This window comes from Diospyros lotus, chromosome 5 (assembly GCF_014633365.1).
Source record: "Diospyros lotus cultivar Yz01 chromosome 5, ASM1463336v1, whole genome shotgun sequence".
In the NCBI taxonomy this organism is placed as follows: domain Eukaryota; kingdom Viridiplantae; phylum Streptophyta; class Magnoliopsida; order Ericales; family Ebenaceae; genus Diospyros; species Diospyros lotus.
The window spans coordinates 19149397-19167820 of record NC_068342.1 but is presented as its reverse complement, the minus strand read 5'-3'; the positions used below and the strand labels follow the sequence as shown (position 1 = coordinate 19167820).

The 18424-nt window shown below is 37.8% G+C and overlaps 1 protein-coding gene and 1 non-coding gene across 2 annotated transcripts in view; both read left to right on the top strand.

The window, feature by feature from the left end:
• Positions 1 to 4206: 4206 nt before the first annotated feature.
• LOC127802541 (uncharacterized) overlaps positions 4207 to 18424 on the top strand; it is a 39306-nt gene continuing 25088 nt past the window's right edge. The window contains exons 1-2 of the mRNA XM_052338392.1: positions 4207 to 4542; positions 4953 to 5026. Coding sequence (XP_052194352.1) covers positions 4285 to 4542; positions 4953 to 5026 — 332 coding nt within the window. The 5' untranslated portion in view covers positions 4207 to 4284. The remainder of the gene's footprint in view (positions 4543 to 4952; positions 5027 to 18424) is intronic.
• LOC127802927 (small nucleolar RNA snoR35) lies at positions 7725 to 7805 on the top strand. Its single transcript, XR_008023377.1, has one exon. It is a non-coding gene; the product is annotated as a small nucleolar RNA snoR35 (small nucleolar RNA).

Sequence of the window (18424 nt, the reverse complement as noted above, 5' to 3'; positions counted from 1 at the left end):
ATTTATAGTGGTTCGGTTTAATCCAAACCTAATCCACTACCTTAGCTCCTCACTAAAGATTTTGCAAACAATCCACTAAAACCCTCTACTTAAACCAAGTAGGTCCTCTAGTCCAAGACTAGGAATTACAACCTCTTGCTTATACAAGCAAGCCCTTTAGCACATAGCTAGGAATTACAACCCCTTGCTTCAACGAGCAAGTCTTCTAGCACAAATCTAGGAAAATAAGAGTGATACAAATGTAAACGAGATGCTAAGAGTTGGCACTCTTAGTTACAAGTTCTCTAACAAAGAAAACAAGGCTTGAATGAATCAATACAAGTTAAAATCAAAGCCTTGAAGAGAGAAAAAATTGAAGCCCAATCACTGTAAATACAAACGAGAGTAACAGTAAGCTCAAATTATTTCATTCCCGTCCATTAGCCTTCTCTTGATCTCATTGATATGAATATATAAGCATTCCAAGAGTCTTGCCCAAAACTAGCCGTTATTGAACCGTTGGAGAATGAGAAACTAGCCGTTAGAGATTAAAAAACTAGTCGTTATTGATTTCTGAGAAACAAACAGTCGGCAGATAAAATGGGTTAGTCGACTATTTCTTCAAATAAAACTAGGCATAGTCGACAGACAAGAAAGCGTAGTCTACTATTGCTCAACCAAAACTTCTCATAGTCGACAGATCGTTTTATATAGTCGACAGATCAAAAATACAAAGAAAATTTTGAATATCATGTGTATACATAGTCGACAAAATAAATAGCATAGTCGACTATCCTTGGACAATAGTCGACAGAATGAAATATAGTCGACTATCCTTAGGCATAGTCGACTATTTATGGGCATAGTCGATAGATTGAAGCACACAGTCGACAGATGAAGAAGATTTTCAACAGAATGAAGCTTGAAAACATTACAACAGATTTACATTTCTTTAGTACATAAATGTCCTCATTTTCATTAATTTATATTTTACCTTCCATTTACTTTAATACATAAATGTAAATAGGAAAGTACCCCCCATTTGGATTCAATAAAAATATCTAAAAATTCAAAATCCATAAGAATAAAAAAGTAGAATTTGGGTTTTAGTAGGAACTTAGGATTTTGCGATTTTACAGCCTCCAAGATATACACTTTCTATTTCTTGAAAAATTCGTTAAAAATCATTTTATCACTAATGAATGTTAGTTATTGAATTACTGGGAGTTAGTTTTCTAAAAAGAAAACATTTTCATATATGTCTCCTTATAAGGTGCTAACCTTCCAGACTTAGAAAAATATGACTTTGAAATCTCGGTACTTGAACTTCATTTGGTTTTCATTCTCACAAAATAATACTTGATATTGAAATTGATTTATGTTGAAAACTACAACCTTGATTCATGACTTAGGGATTAAATAAAATATTATTTTTTATCATCAAAACTAAGTATACAAAAGTAAAACAACAAAAATGAATATGGAAATCGAATCAGCTATCTCGCACAAGCATATAAGAGGATGTATAAGAGAACTTGCAATGCAATCAAAGGGGAGTGCAAGAAGAACTTGCAGAAATGAAGAAGGAATGGCTGAAAGAAACTTGCATTGGAATAAAAATGGGTAAGAAAACTTGCCTGATGACTTCACTACATAGAAGAATCATTTATTCCTGAAGCTGCTATCATCCCAGACGAAAAATACAAGCAACCAAGAGGGAAGAAAAGAAATAAGAAGAAGAGGCCATAAATAAGAAATGTGGGTATACTCAGGAGAAAGGTCGCTAGTGCAGGTGCAGCACGAAGAAGGAAAATGTACAATCTGCACCTGCCACTTGGTCGAAATGACCTAATTGCACTTCACCTTTACAATGGTCAAAAAAAAGACCAAGGGCACTATTGACATTTGATGGCCAATTTATTTTGTTATGATTTTTCTTTTAAGAATTTCAAATCCCATTTCTCAATTGGGCGCAGCCTATGTCGTGGGCCATTCCATGGCCCAACTCACTAACCCCAATAAATTATTATAATCCAAGCTCATTCATAATATAATTAAAATTCAAAACATATTTCAATGGCCCAATCTACTTAGACTTTCCTCACATTTTTGGGTTACATTTAGATGGGCTACCAAATTCTCATTTTCACTTACTCTTCATTCCATAAGCAAAGAAAAATATTTTCAACCCTCAATTAATTAAAGCAAAATTTTTCTTTTTTTTTAACTTGAACTAAAATACTCAAAAACGTCTAGACCCCCTAATGAGTCGTTACACCAATACCTTAAGGGACCAACAAAAGCCTTACTCAATTAACCATGAAAATACTCGGTTGAGTTTAAAGAAATGGAGAATATGCAAAACTCACTCGATTGACAAATCTTTACTAATCGATTGAAATATATCTTAAAAAATCATGTAATCAACTAACTTGAAGATCACATAGAAAAATACTTGATTAATTTGTCAAAACTAAAATAAGATATGTGTAAAGCATTCAACCAACAAATACTTGATTAATTCAAGTATATTAGTTGATTATAGCATAGGCTTTACTTTATTCAATATATGCTCAGATTTTGATGTTTTAGAGATACTCGGTTATTCTCATGACATACTCGAGTATGAGAAAGATTTACCCATGATTATGTGAAGTGTCAATCTCGATTGATCATTTGGAATAACATATTTTGTATAATATATACTCGAGTTGGAATTTTGCAATAATTGATTGAATCACTTTAATACTCAATTAATTATAAGGGGAACGTTGAGTAATACTTAAAAACTTTAAAAGGATTTTTTTTTTATACTTGGTCGATTTTTTGAAAAAATATTTTCTCAAAAGTTTATTATCATGCTTGATTGATATATAAACATATTTTGTCATTTTGAAAATACATATCGATATATGAGCATGGAGTTCTTCAATTTAAAATTATTTATAAAAAAATATTTTGAAAATCATCAATAAATTAAATTCATCGAAAATAGATTTTTTTAAATTATTTTCAACATAAATCAAAGCACAAATTTTTCAACAATCTCAATACAATTATGGGGACCATTGTTGAGGGCTTTTATTCTAGTTTGTGGTTTTTTTATTTTCTCTTTCTTTATGAATTGTCTTTCTATTGTTCTATTGTTGAGAGGGGGAAGGAGGAGGGGAACCTACTAGATCTTCAATCAAACACTTTCCTACATGAAGAACCTAGATAAAGGGTTCAAATTGAACCCATTATGAATGGAAGACGGTTGAATGGTTTGAATTGGATTCTTTGGATTCAAATCTAGATGAAATACTTTTTTCTCTCTGCCTTCCTATTTCATATCCCTTTTCATCTTTTTCTCTTTCACCTTATTGATAGATTTGCAACGAAATTTAATTACAAATTTATGTTTTGTGATAGACTTTTATCACAAATTTAAAAATTCATTATGACAATGAACCCATATCTTTAATAATGGTAGCTAGTCGACGGGGACCACCAGTCTTTTCTCTCTTTTTTTTTTTAAAATAGGAGAGAAATGAAATATAATGGAAGGGAAAATATATTTTCTTTGTCATTTTATTTAACAACAAGGGAGGTTATTGCTATTTTTCAAATATCAAGGGTGATTCTTGCAATTTCACCAAACCTCAAGGGTATTTTCTCTAATTTACCCTACTTCTTTCAACTATTTTACCCTTATTATTTTTGTACTTATTTATTTAAAAAATGAATGAATGCATTTGTAACTTTATTTTCCTTTTAACTATTTCTTCTTACATTAGGTTCATCTAAATTTCTTCTAAAACATTTGAAAATTAATAAATTTTATATTATTTCTTTTGCCCTTCCTTTCTACTACATTATGCATCATTCTGTCTTCTACTCAACCTCGCTCTCCCAAACATAGTGTTAGTTTCCTTGTGGTTTGGGCTATTCGTATAAATACTTTTTATAATTTAAAAATGTCTCTAGAGCTAATTGTGATATATTTTTGTTTAAATATTCTATTTATTAATTTAAATAAAATAAGATGCTTGAGCAAAAAATAAGTCAGGTGGACCTTAAAAGGTATTTTTAAATAACAAAAGTTTAAAAATATTCTTAAATGAGATGTTTAAATAAAAATAATAAAGCATTACGACTTCCAATAATATTTTCACATCATAGTTTTTTTTTTTTTTTTTTTAAAATGACTCAAAGTGCTGAGAGTGCAATTTTTGGCTTTGGGTCATTTCCATTCCAATACAAACACGGTCTAAGCAAAAGCGAAGGAGTTGAAGTCGGATGTGAATCGGTCGGGGTTGCAGCAAGATGGGCAGGAGGCGAGAGCGCCGAGTCGCCGCCACTACGGAGCGCCGCCATGAGAGAGTCGAACCGCCGAGTAGCACCGAACCGGCCGATTCGAACGCCAACCAGAACCGCAAGCTCTTCACGATCTTCATCATCTTCCTCGTCGTCTCTCCGGCCATTTCCATAATCGTATACCGTATTCTGTACGCTTCCCGTACGGACACTCCTCTTCGGCACGACCAACTCAAGACTGAATTGAATTATCAGGAAATCCTCGCTGTAGGCGTTCTCCTCTCTTTGTGCGTTTACATATAATAATTGCAGATTTTTTGTATGCAATACTATAGGTATATTCTTAGCTAGATATGTTTATATGTGATATTATTATATGTTTATATAATTTCTATAGATTGTTTTATACGCGAATGCTTGTATGCTGTATGCATTATGCATTGCAAGGTCGTTACTTTTGTATTTTCCTTTCTCATAAGCTCTCTCTATGTATATGGTAATGCTATAGACAAAGGAAAAGTTACCACAATAGTGCGGTGGTGCTGGAAAAATGCTGCATATTTTTGCGATGATTTCTATGTTAAATTTCTGGTAGGATAGCATTTTGCATGTTGCTTTTAATTTTGAAAGAAATAAAACTTTCAGATGTTTCAATTATGTATTCTTTAGAAATCCAGGAGCACTCAAAGGCATCTGAGAATGGATCTTTCCGGCATTTCACAAATCCTGTACTGGCCTACATTACCCCATGGTATGTCCCATCTTGTAGTCTTACGTTTGATAGTTTGGCTAGTATTTGTTCGGTTTCATATAAGCAATGTGTTTCTGGAAGCAAAGAAGTTTTATTATGAAATTTTGAATTGCTAAATTTTAATTTCTGATATTAGAATCTTAGACTTTCTTTGAATTTTATAATTTAGATTTGATAGCTTTTTGTGATTTTGTTTGAATTGGTATTTTGGGTTTGAATTGGTTTTCTGATAGGATTTTAGTTTATAAAAAGGTTTTCTTGATGTCACAAAAGACATGTTTGAGTTTGAATAAAATCATTTGGTTATCTTCTATTCTCATACTTCTCTCATTTTCTACTTCTCCCCCTCGTCCTATTCCCTCACTTCGTTTCTCTCTTTAGTCTTTCCCTCTATCAGATCAAATATCAACCCATCATGACCATCATCCTGACCGTTGCTGCTAAGAACATTGCCATTGCTGCCATCAGACTTCGTTGCAAACCATATTTGAGTTTCATTCACATATTGTCCCAGAGCAAGCAATTGATGGAAGCTGATTGCATGAAGTCAAACTCTGCAAGAGAACACCAGGGGGAATCATTGGAGTTGCTGAGTATGTCATTGAAGCCCCTCTTTCTATTTGTCACATGACCAGAAGTCCTCTCGATATCAATGCCAAGTGTTGTTTTTGTCAGTCAAAATCACCTACAGCTTCTTTTCATAATCCTCTCTATTGCTGCTTAGCAGCAGGTCACAGATAGCCCTCTCTGGCATTGCTGGGAGTGTCAATGCCTTCACCAAAGTCCTGACCATAGCCATCGCCTCTTGGAAACCTAGTCAGCACACTTTTCAAATACAGAAAACCTAGTTGACACACTTGCTGAGGTTGTAGCTATCAGTTGCAGTAGTTGTTCAACCATGTAACTTTCCTGTTTAGTAGCAAATTCATTTTGCCCCTGCTATTAAAACCCAGAGAAGGTCTATTAAGACCTCTTGATTTGGGATTCCTAGATCTAGACTTGACCAGGGTCTACTTTATAACCCACCCAACAACAAGAACAAGCGTTAATCCCACTAGGTGGGCAGCGCTACATGAATTGTAGACTTCCAACCATCTTAAAACCCAGATCTGTACCTGTATTCTGGAACTAGACCATTTTGGTTTCTTAAGTTCACAAGCCTTGACCCCATAGCCCTAAAACAGGCAACCTTAAGCGTTAAGCCCAATTAATTATGTTTATATTTTAACCCAATAACTCATTGTAGCCAAATTTGAAACTAGTCCCAGACAAACTGGCCCAACCCAAAAGTAAATGTTAGTTAAACTGAAAAATCTCCCCTAGTGCACAAGGCTGCCTGCTTTGTGAGGTTCAACAATGACAACCATAACAAGCCCTTATTTCCAAAAGGTGGGCTTGTCCCGGAAGCCCGATGGGCCAGCTCTGTTTAGCCCGCCCTAGGTGGGCTCCCGGGCTGAGTTGAGCCACTGGTTTTTGTCATGAACCTAGGGTTCAAGACGGACTGAAATGGACAATCGGAAAGATCCGATTGAATTAAGGTTAAGAGCAGAATGTATTAGAGGGAAAATTGAAGAAGAATGGGGGAGAAATTAGAGAGAAAATGAGGGAGAGCAGAATAGAGAAATGAGGGGGAGATTGTAGAGAAATTGTAGAGAGAGAATCAGATTTCAATTATCAATTCAAGCATATCCTCTCTTCTTACAATGGGCCTTTTTATAGGCCTTAGCTAGCTCCCTAACTAATTTCTAACAGCACCCATGTGCTCCTAACAAACACCCAAATATCTCCTAACAAACTAATATAACTAATTACATTATTGCCCTTCTAATTACCCTTAGTACATGACAATTTCCCCTCCTTGAAATGTTTCTTGTCCCCAAGAAACTTATTACCACCTAGCCATTGTTTCTTTATCCAATGCCCGCCTTCTCTATTTGATTTTTCTTTCTTTCTTTTCTTGTCCTTCTAGGCCTTTTCTTCTTCCTCGTTCTCAAGTATCCAAGATCAATTCCTGTCGTAATTCGGCCTAGAACTTCAATAGGAGCAAGTTGATAGAGTTCAAGTTCAATACCAGCAGCAGTTGTTCCTACACCTCCATGGTGCACCATAGCTGCAAATTGAAAGATATCATCAGCATCCTCGAAATGCAGTAATGGAAGATTGCAGATTTGCCTTGGACACTCATACCAAGGCTGCTTGTGAGCATTAGCCTTAGGAGCTGGTGCAACTTCAATTTCAGTCAACAAATCATCCTTCCATGTGTTAGACAGCAACTTGGATTTTCTAATAGGAGCAAAAACCAACACAGCAGCGATAGTTTTGTTTTCTTCAGCAAAACCTTCAACTTCTTCAGCTACCTCCCTTAGTTTTGTTCCAGCTACATCCTCTTTGGCGAAACCTACAACTTCTTCAACTACCTCCCTTAGTTTTTTTCCAGCTACAACCGGCCTCCAAAATTCCTCACCCCTTTGAATTTGCTGCTGGTCGAGAGGACTACTTTCATGATCATAACTCATAGAAAAATTCCCTTGGCTGAAAGCGAAATCAGCATCTCTTTCTTCAGCGAATGTATCCTGCCCCCTTGAATGATCATGTGAGCTGCCATTAGATATCTGAGAAAGAGCAATAGGGAGATTGTTTGAGGCTAAACATCCACTAGAAAAACTCTCAGCAGGCTGTTGAACTCCTTGAATGGTTCCTGCATGATGAAAAACAGGTAATGCAGCACCAGATTAAGTAGAGAATGATGTGGTAAAAGACGTCCCAGTACTCTTTGGAATATTTGAAGTCAATCCATTCATCCCACAGCCATGTTTTGCTGCAGAAATATCAACAGCAGCCTCAAAATGCAGCAATGGAGGTTTGTATTCTTTCCTTGAATACTCATACCAAGGCTGTTTGTGAGCATTAACATCAGGAGATGCTGCAACTTCACTTCTAGCCAACGATTGCTCAATGATTGACACCTGACCAAGTGTCTTAGCACTAGTAAGAGTGCTTGAGAGGCTGTCAATTGATTGATTTCCTTCCTCCAATTCCTTTTCCTCACTTTTTTCTTCCTTCGGCTTCTCCATTTTAAGAAACTGCTCTTTGTTGAAACTTCCATGATAGTCATCAAAGTATTCGATAGGAAAATTGTAATGATACTCCTTAGATAGTATCATTGCAAACTCTTGCAACTTCTCGCGGAACATTCGACCAAATTCCTTGCACTCTTCATCAAACTCACTGCTGGTTCCTTTGTCCAATTGGCTGATCCCCTTCTTATGTTCCTTGTTGCTGCCAACTGAAAGTGCAACCTTCTTTGGCTGCCATTGAAGCTCCATTCCAGCTGAAAATGAAGCATTCTTTTGCTGCAATTTAGGGCTCATTTGCTCCATGTATGCACTGCTCCCCTTGGCTGCCTTTGTTTCCCTTTGCTCACAGCCTCTCCTAACTTCATGAGTAGGACACCCCACTGAAAATGCAGCCTTCTTTGGCTGCCATTGATGCTCCCTTCCAACTGAAAAGGAAGAATTCTTCTGCTGCAACTGAGACTCCAATGGTCTCAGATATGCACTGCTACCCATGGTTGAATTTTCACCAACAACATACTTCGACGGCCAAGGAATGGGAGTTATATACATGCTTTTGTTTTGCATGTTGTAGTAGTTCCTAGACTCGCCTCAATTGCAACTCAAGAGTCGGGCACCCACTCCTCTTTGCCTTTCCACTTTGACCCAAGTCAGCCAAAAATTTACAGCCAAAATCTACCTCTTGTTTCCTTTGCTGACAGCTTGAGAATTATTGCAATCACTGCCATCAATCAAGACTTACAACGGCTGCGACCCACACCCCAATCACTGTCCAATGGCTGGGGCCATTAACTCTCCTTCAGAATTTAATCTGAGAGATGCTCACCTGCTCCGATCTGCCACTGGATCACCTTCGGATTCCAAAATCACCAGTATAGGTTGGAAGGCAACCACAACCGTAGCACACACAGTGCCGAACAAGGCAGCAACGCCCCACAGAAATCTGGTCGGAATTCTCGATCAAAACCGCAACACCACAGTCGCGCCTATAGGAAGCTTATCGGTATGGGCGGACTGGTCTTCCGGTCTGGGCCATCCGCTTCACCCTCGACAACTCACGTTCGCCTTGGACAGTCGCAACCCTCTGGCTATCCACGGCACCACCTTCAACGGACTCCTTACTCACTACAATCCTAACCGACTAGCTGAGAATCACCGGTTCCGACGTCACTCCTTAAGTTTGCTTGGATGGTCGAGATCGGCTCTGCTTGCGATCGCTATGGATTCACGATCGTCTCCCCGCTGACTCCTCCTTCTCACCCAATCACCGACCACGGCTGGAGGACCACCGCCTCCTTGAGTTTGCCTTGATCGACAAGTCCTGGGAATCAAGTTACGATCGCGGTAGACTCCGATCACTCTAATCTGCTCCTTTTCGATGCCTTAAATTGCTGTTCGACCAATTTCCTAGCCTAACTTCCTGCCTCGCTCTAATCAGAATTGAGAGAACCGCGTCTTCCTCCTCTGGTTCTACCTACTCACTGGAACCGATCGCTATGGACCAGCAACCTAACTCACCCCCGACACTGCTATTGAATTCACTGGACCAGATGCGCGACTTTTTAAACCAGCTCGAAACTCCAAATCTAGCTTTCGCTAATCACTGGCCTGCTACACTTTCGAAATTCGCCGACCTACGATTAGCTTCCAGAAACGACCAGCTGCTCTGCTCAATCAATTCTGCCGAGAATCAACTACCAAAATTGCACGAACCACAGCCGAAGAACGACCGCTCTGATACCATTTGTCATGAACCTAGGGTTCAAGACGGACTGAAATGGACAATCGGAAAGATCCGATTGAATTAAGGTTAAGAGCAGAATGTATTAGAGGGAAAATTGAAGAAGAATGTGGGAGAAATTAGAGAGAAAATGAGGGAGAGCAGAATAGAGAAATGAGGGGGAGATTGTAGAGAAATTGTAGAGAGAGAATCAGATTTCAATTATCAATTCAAGCACACCCTCTCTTCTTACAATGGGCCTTTTTATAGGCCTTAGCTAGCTCCCTAACTAATTTCTAACAGCACCCATGTGCTCCTATCAAACACCCAAATATCTCCTAACAAACTAATATAACTAATTACATTATTGCCCTTCTAATTACCCTTAGTACATGACAGTTTCGTTAACCGGTTGATTTGACCCATTTAAATAATGAGCGGGGTCAGCCTGGTTCAAAAGAATAGGGCCATAGGATGGGCCCAGGTTGGGTCGGGCCTGTTTGACATCACTACCATCAACCAACAAGTAGCCCAGCTAGTGAACTTTAACCAACAAATATTGGATCAAGTTGCAGTGTTGACCTCTAGGCTTGAGACACTTATCCAGAATTATGAGTTGGTCTCTAGAACATAGTATAGGAATTGTAGGGATAATTGCCCCTTATGAACCATATCTCCTGTGAATAGTAAGTTTATCCTAGGTCCTCTTTTCCTTAGTATACAACCTTTCAGAGAGAATAAAGATAAAGGACAAATGAGTAAAACTTCAAATGCAGACTCGTGGTTATAGTGCTTCAAATCTAAGAGTTCTAATTTATCTATTAGTTTCTTAGCATTGACCCTAATTATTAATATTGATGAGTTGGGCAGTTTAGATGATGATTGTGATTGCAGAGTCAGTAAGTATGGAGAGGAAAAGAATTGCAGATCATTAACATAAGAGTTTGAGCATGAGGTAGTGGGAGAGTTTGTTGTAGCAGTTGAGGAAGTTTTTATGGATACTCAAATTTTAGTTCTTGAAGAAACTTGTCAGGTTCTAAGGAAAAGAAGAAAAAGAAACTTGTTGGTTACTTGAGTAATTTTATGATGTTTTATCTAAGGATTTCCTAGACCACCTTTTCCCCCCTGCATGATGTTCAAAATGCTATAGATTTGCCTCACGAGTAATCCTTCCTAATTTGCCTTGTTATAGAATGGATTTCATTGAACATGCTGAGGTAAAAAAAAACTTGAAGCAAGTAGGAAACTGCTACTGATCCACATAGGTGTCGTGTGGAATTTTATATTCAGGATTATGTTATAGTTTGACCTACGCCATGGCAGTTTCTTTTGAGATCCATTTCCACATTACAAGCTTGCAGTGCTGATCATTTTAAAATTTCAAATCAAGTTAGATTGGACCAAAGGCATATTTGTTAATAAACCATCTTACTTTGGGTTTGGCCTCTATATTTAATATTGAGGATCTTGTTGCACATAAAGGCTATTCTACTTCCCTAGATGATTCTTTTGTTAATCCAGCTATTGGCCTTGATCCAAAGGCCAACATCCCGTTGTGGTTGCCCTTTTGTTATGCACACAAAAATAAAATTGACATTGTTTTAGATGAACATATTTTTTAACCAGAGATGGATGGATTCAGTGTTTCCTTGTTCATTGGGTGGATCCCCTATATTTTGACTACACTTGGATCAATAAAGAGGAACTGCAACATGTCATGGACAAACCCTAAAGTCTGTGACCAATGTAGTTCTCGAGGAGGGTGTTGGACCCCGTTAGGAACCTGCAAACTTCGAAACTAGATAATATACATCATGGAAACAGTATAATAATGGTACATGCTGCACATCATCTGACATGAAATACCCAAGTCATGCTATATATAGAAGAGTCAGATAGTATGAATAATCCAAAACAACAACCATGACCATCCAAAAACAAAATACTACAATGTAAGGTAAAAAGTATCAGTAATGAAAAAGAATAATATTATTTGTTTATGTCTTATGGCTAACAGAAGAGAGGTTTAGTGTGTGTGTGTACATTTAAGACGAATACGAGGATAGTGGACACCATGAACCAAAGGATGGCCTGGGTTGCTAACAGGAATGGCTTACAAGCTGGAATGACAAATCAACTACAAAATCTATCCAAAGAGGTTTTTAAGATGCAACTATCCAAGTAGAAAGTTGTATTTAGATAAGTAAAAAAGAAATTTGATGCTAGACCAAGGGATACTAGGTTTTAATAGACCCTATTGTTGGAGATGTGGAGCTTGATTTGATTTATGAGACCTATGGAAAGCTGGTATGGGGGTGCCCAATTAGTGGGTTGGGGTTAAGGCGGTAGCACCCCTTGCATTGAAACCTAAACAAATTAGGAATTGGAATTGGAAGATTTGTTTCTGAAGTCCTAAATAGATTAGGAATCCTATTCAAATTAAGAGTTCTATTTTCCCTAGTTTTAGTCTATAAATATGTGGGCATAATTTTTGTAATTATAATCTTCCAAAAAAAAAATGAAAAACACCTAGTCTAGCCATGGATATGGGTATTCTTTGCCAAACCACGTAAATTGTCTTGTGTATGTGCGATTTTGTTCTAGTTTTTTCCCCTTGATTCGTTCCCTGTCCCTCATGTTATTAGAGAGAGAGAGAGAGAAGGGGGGGGGGGAGGCTTCCCTACGCTGGAACCCTTGTCGATACCCCTTTAGAGATTGGGTTCCCCCATCTCTAATTGTTAACCTATTGCAGCGGGGTTAATTGTGCTACAATGGGATTCTTCTAGAAACCTAGCTGGCAATGGGATTTCTGGCAAATATGAAGGTTGGTGACAGTCGTTTGACCATCAACAAACCTTTGCTAGAGAGAAAGAGCAGGATAGAGGAAGAAAGGGATGATAATGATGATGATTTTGCCAAGGCCAAGAGAGATGAGTGAAACAAGAGTAGGGAGGGAACCATCACTACCTTGTGGGTGAGAGAGAGAGAGAGAGGGATCATAATGTTGATGATGATGATTTTGCTAAGGTTGAGAGTGATGAGAGAAATAAGAGTAGGGAGAGAACCACCACTGCCTTGTGGGTGAGAGGAGGAGAGAGGGAGAAAGAGATAGGGCAGGGAGAGAAGATGGAGAGAGAGATTAAAATAGGGAGTATTTTTGGTATTTTAAAACATGTAACTGTGCTTATTTAATAGTAGGGGTATTGGCTAATACAAGTTTTAAACTTTAGGGGAGGACCCTGTAATTTCAAACTAGAGGGGATGTCCCTGTACAAACCTCAAGGGTGGTTAAAGGATTCAAAGTCATTGGGTTGGGTTAACTAGGTTGGGTCTCATCAAATTAAGGCCTCATTGGAGTTGGGTTGATGGCTTAGGTCTAATGGCTAGGCTTGTTGGAGTTGTGTCTTGAGTGACCCATTGTTTAATGGCTTTAGTTGGTCGCATGGGCCTTGCGGTGGACTAAGCTCCAAGGTTTAATTAAGGTTTGACCCAATTCAACTCGACTACGATTGGGTTGGTTACTTTGATAGAATAATTAGTTTAAGAGGGGGGTGAATTAAGCTTTTTCACCCTTAAAAGAAATAAACTTGGTTGAAAGAAATCAAAGAAGTAATGCTGTAAATAACTTAAAGAAAGTAGTTCACGAGATGTAGAGTGGTTTAGCCTCAACTGCTTAGTCTACTACCTTGATCCACGACCAAGGATTTTTCAACCACATCCACTGATGTATTCTATTATCTTGTAGTTTTAGTAGGCTTACTACAAACCTTTACACTTGCCTTTTTATAATGGGATCAACCACAACCACAATCTTTTCACAGGATAAGGTATAATCTTTACAACTTGGCTTTTCAATAGGCTAAGCCAAAACCATTATCTTTTAAAAGTTAAGGCATAACCTTTTTCAAGTTCACAAGAAATTGTGAAAGAATATTTCAAGAGAAAGATGAATAAAATAGTAAGCACATAAGCTCTTCTCTTGACTAAGAGATAAGCTCTTCTCTTGACTAAGAGAGTTACAAGATTTGGAATAAAGCTCACTCTCAAATAATTTCTCATAGAATTTTTTTTTTGATTGAATAGCTCGTGAGAAGTAGGATTGAAGAATAGGAAGTATTCAAGAAGCTATTAGAAGTTGTAAGATGGTGTAAGTAGTTATGGTAACCTTCTTCAAGTAGCTCCTTCTCTTATTTATAGATTTCTTGCATTGAATGTTAGCTGACATGGCAGAATTCAAAATGAGTGTTCCATTTTGTTTTACAACTGCCACGTTTTGTCTCTAACAAAATTTATTAATTTATAAAAGAAAGCTCATGTTGTCTGATTAGCATTTAATGAATTGAAAAGTTGAAACTGTTAAGCATTGAAAGTGCCTAACGGCTATAATTTTCAAATTCGGATGATAGATACTCAACTAGGTTAAAGAGATACTCGACTAATGAAAATGCTCTAATCGATTGAATAAATCAGGTAATCAATTATATGTAGAGCTTACTTGAGTATGACCAAGCATTACTTGCTTAACTCTTGAGCCACAGATAGCATGAAACAATTACTCAACTACCAAGCTAGACTTACTCGATTAATGAAAATGTATACTTGAGTACAAATATTTTATACTCAATTAATATTGAAGCACAAAAACATAGCTTTATTCAGTCAAAGCCTTACTCGACTATCCCATGAAGATACTCAATTGATTTAAATAAACAAAGAGCATGCATAACTTACTTGACTAACAGATTCTTAATAGTTGATTGAAATATATTTTCAGAAAGCATATAATTGACTGACTTGAAAGTCACATAGAGAAATACTCGATTGATTTTTCAAATAACAAACAAGAGATGTGTAAAGCTCTCAACCAATAGATACTCGATTAATTCAAGCATATTAGTCGATTATAGCATAGGCTTTACTTTGTTTAATATATGCTCAAATTTTGATGCTCCTGGATATACTCGGTTAATCTCAAAGCATACTTGAGTATAAGAAGGATTTACTCATGATTATATGAAATGCCAAACTTGATTGAAACTTCAAGAAGAATAGATTTTGTATAACACATACTTGAGTTGGAACTTTGCAACAATTGATTGAATCACTTCAATACTCAATTAAACATAATGTTGAGCATGTAAAGGGCTTTTTATACTAAGTTGATTTTCGAAAAATATTTTCTCAAGAACTTATCATCATGCTTGATTGATACAATAACAACAACAACATATCCAGCCTTTATCTCACTATGTGGGGTCGGCTACATGAATTCTAGACTTGCATGTATTTCTATCTTTTGTCATATCTCCATTGAGATCCATACACTTCATATCAAACTTTAATGTCTCCCCCAAAGTCTTCTTAGGTCTGCCTCTACCTCTTTTTTTGATTAATTGTTCCATTTCATCAACTCTCCTCACCGGAGCGTCTCTTGGTCTCCTTCTCACATGACCAAACCATCTTAGTCTAGTTTCTCTCATCTTTTCCTCTATTGGCACTACTCCTATCTTATTACGAATAACTTCATTTCTAATTTTATCTTTTCTTGTATGGCCGCACATCTATCTTAACATCCTCATCTCCGCTACACTCGTTTTTTGCTCGTATTGGTATTTGACTGCCTAACATTCTGAGCCATACAACAAAACTGGTCTTATAGCTGTTCTATAAAATTTTCCTTTCAATTTTAATGGGATTTTACCATCACATAACACCCCTGATGCATTTCTTCATTTTAGCCAACCTGCCTTAATTCTATGTGTGACATCCTTGTGAATTTCTCAATCTTTTTGAATCACTGATCCCAAATATCGAAAATGGTCTTTTCTTTGTAAGATTTGGTCTTCCAATTTTATTATAACATCATCCACTCTTGCATTCTTACTAAATTTACATTCCATATATTCTGTTTTCTTTCTGCTTAATTTAAATCCCTTAGATTCTAAATTGTTTCTCCATAACTCAAGCTTAGTGTTCACTCCTTCTTTTGTTTCATCCACCAACACTATGTCGTTTGCAAATAGCATACACCATGGCACCTCTGTCTGAATATCTTTAGTGAGTTCATCCATTACTAAAGCAAATAAGTATGGACTTAGTGCAGAACCTTGATGCAATCCTATTGTAATTTTAAACGGTTCAGTATCTCTTCCGCATGTTCTGACCCTTGTCTTTGCACCATGATACATGTCCTTAAGGGCTTGTATAAAGGCTATCCGGACTCCTTTCTTCTCTAAAACCCTCCATAATATTTCTCTAGGGACCCTATCATAGGCCTTTTCTAGATCTATAAACACTATATGTAGGTCCTTCTGATGATCCCGATACTTTTCCATTAGGCGCCTCAGTAGGTATATAGCTTCCATTGTTGACCTACCGGGCATGAAACCAAACTGATTTTCTGAGACCTCTGTTTCTTTTCTAAGCCTCTGCTCTATTAGTCTCTCCCAGAGTTTCATGGTATGGCTCATTAACTTAATTCCTCTGTAATTTTCACAGTTTTGAACATCTCTTTTGTTCTTATATATAGGGACCAAAGTACTCTTCCTCCACTCATCTGACATCTTTTTTGATTTAAAAATCGCGTTAAATAATTTCGTTAGTCAGGAGATACCCTCTTCTCCCATGCATTTCCATGCTTCTATTGGTATATTATCCGGTCCCATCGCCTTATGATTTTTCATCATGCTTGATTGATATATGAACATATTTTGCGCCATTTTGGAATTACATATAGGTATATGAGCATGAAGTTTTTTTTTTTAATTTAAAATCATTTATAGAAAAATGTTTTAGAAATAATCAATAAACCAAATTTACTAAAAAATAGATTTTCCAAAAATATTTTCTCCATAAATCAAAACACAAATTTCTTAACATACTCAAATGGGTTCGAAGGACTAGGCTGGATTAGCCTAAATGAGCTCGAAGGCTATGTTGGTGCAATTGGGGATAACACTTATGTTGGAGTGGCAAGTAACACAAATGGGATAATTTATTACAATAGGTTTACAAATATGAAAAGCTGATAGGATACTGATAATCGAAATGAACTACAAGTTGGAAATTAACAAAATGACAAGAAAACTGGGCATTCGAGAGGCCCTTAACTCTCCCAAGAACTCAATACCAAAATCTTCTCCTCGATAGCCAACCCATTCACCGCAACTCCCAACTCCTCACCTGTCACCTTAAGCTCTCCCCAACTCCTCAACCGTCGCCTTCGCTGCTCCCACTAGAACCCAGCAAGAGCAACTCCTTCGAAGCCGAAATCAGCGGAATCTAACTTCTCTGCATCCGACAATTGAATCACGGAGAAGTATCGCTCGGCCCGAAACACCCAACCGTTTGGGTCGTCTTCTTCAATCACCGGCATCTCTAGGCGTTGGCCCCTTCCTTTCGACCTCCCATAGACGTCGTACTCACCGCCAGCTTCCTTGTGCCAATTTCCCAGCTTCGGCGTGGCTTTCTCAGTGAGGGACGACCCCATCGATAAGTGCTCGCCAAACTGTTTCACCTTCCTCCCTTTCTCTTGGTCTTCCTGTCTCTCCTTGTTCTTCCTCTCCTGTTCCTTCTCTTCCCACCTCGTTCTCATCCAAGCGAACTGTTCCAGCAAGCTCGCTGCCTTCTTCCCATCGATTGAACCACACCCCTCATGGCATCAAGTTCCCGTTGCATGCCTTCCATCCTCCCTTCCAATTTTCCTACTCGGTCCGTCAAGTTCACCATTAGGATCGATGACGCTCTGATACCAAATTGATAGGATACCAAATAGAAATCCAACAACAATCAAGTATTAATAGCTTCTAGTAATTTTCAGCAAGGAAATAAGAACAATTCAGGGCATTCGAGAGGCCCTTGCTCTCCTAATTCTTCTATAAAAAAACCCCCCTCCCTTCTCTCTCTTCTCCCCTCTTATTTAAACCTCTCCTCACCACCTTTCTAACTGAATTCCCCTTACACATGCTGATTATTCCCTCAGCATGTGGATTACAATTCTACCCCTCCCATGCGCACATGCTGGTTGTTACACCTGCATGTGCTGACCCCTTACTCTAATTTTCATGCCTTCTGCTGCTTGCGGCGTCTTTGATAGGTCTAGTGCACCAGCTGCCTATCAAAAGCCAAATTGGAATAAAGGCTTATGTAACCAAACAAGGGAGTATCTAGAAATCCTGATGAGATTTGTGCACTTTGGATGTGTTAGGGTTTCTCGGGAATATTTAGGATCTTGGGATTACCGCCCTTACGCGGTCTCTTGCCGCTCATGCCATCGATTTCAGTAGAGAAGATAAATTGCAGGTAGAGGCTTTACCTCACTACTCAGGGCAAGGAGTTGAACCCATCTAATATTTAGGATCTTAGATGAGTATGTTGGTGGTCAAAAGAGACATCTTACCAACAGAATGGCAAAAGTCGCCTAGCTTGGGATTTTTATTGTCCAGAGAAGGTTTTATTGAGCCAGAAAAGGTTGAGGTCTCAAGGCTTGGGTTGTTGGTTACCACTGAAAGGGTTAGACCATGGGGTAGGGTTTGTCAGAGAATTACAACAAGAGGTATATACACAGCTAAGAGATTGAACATAAAGGGGTATAGACACCAATTT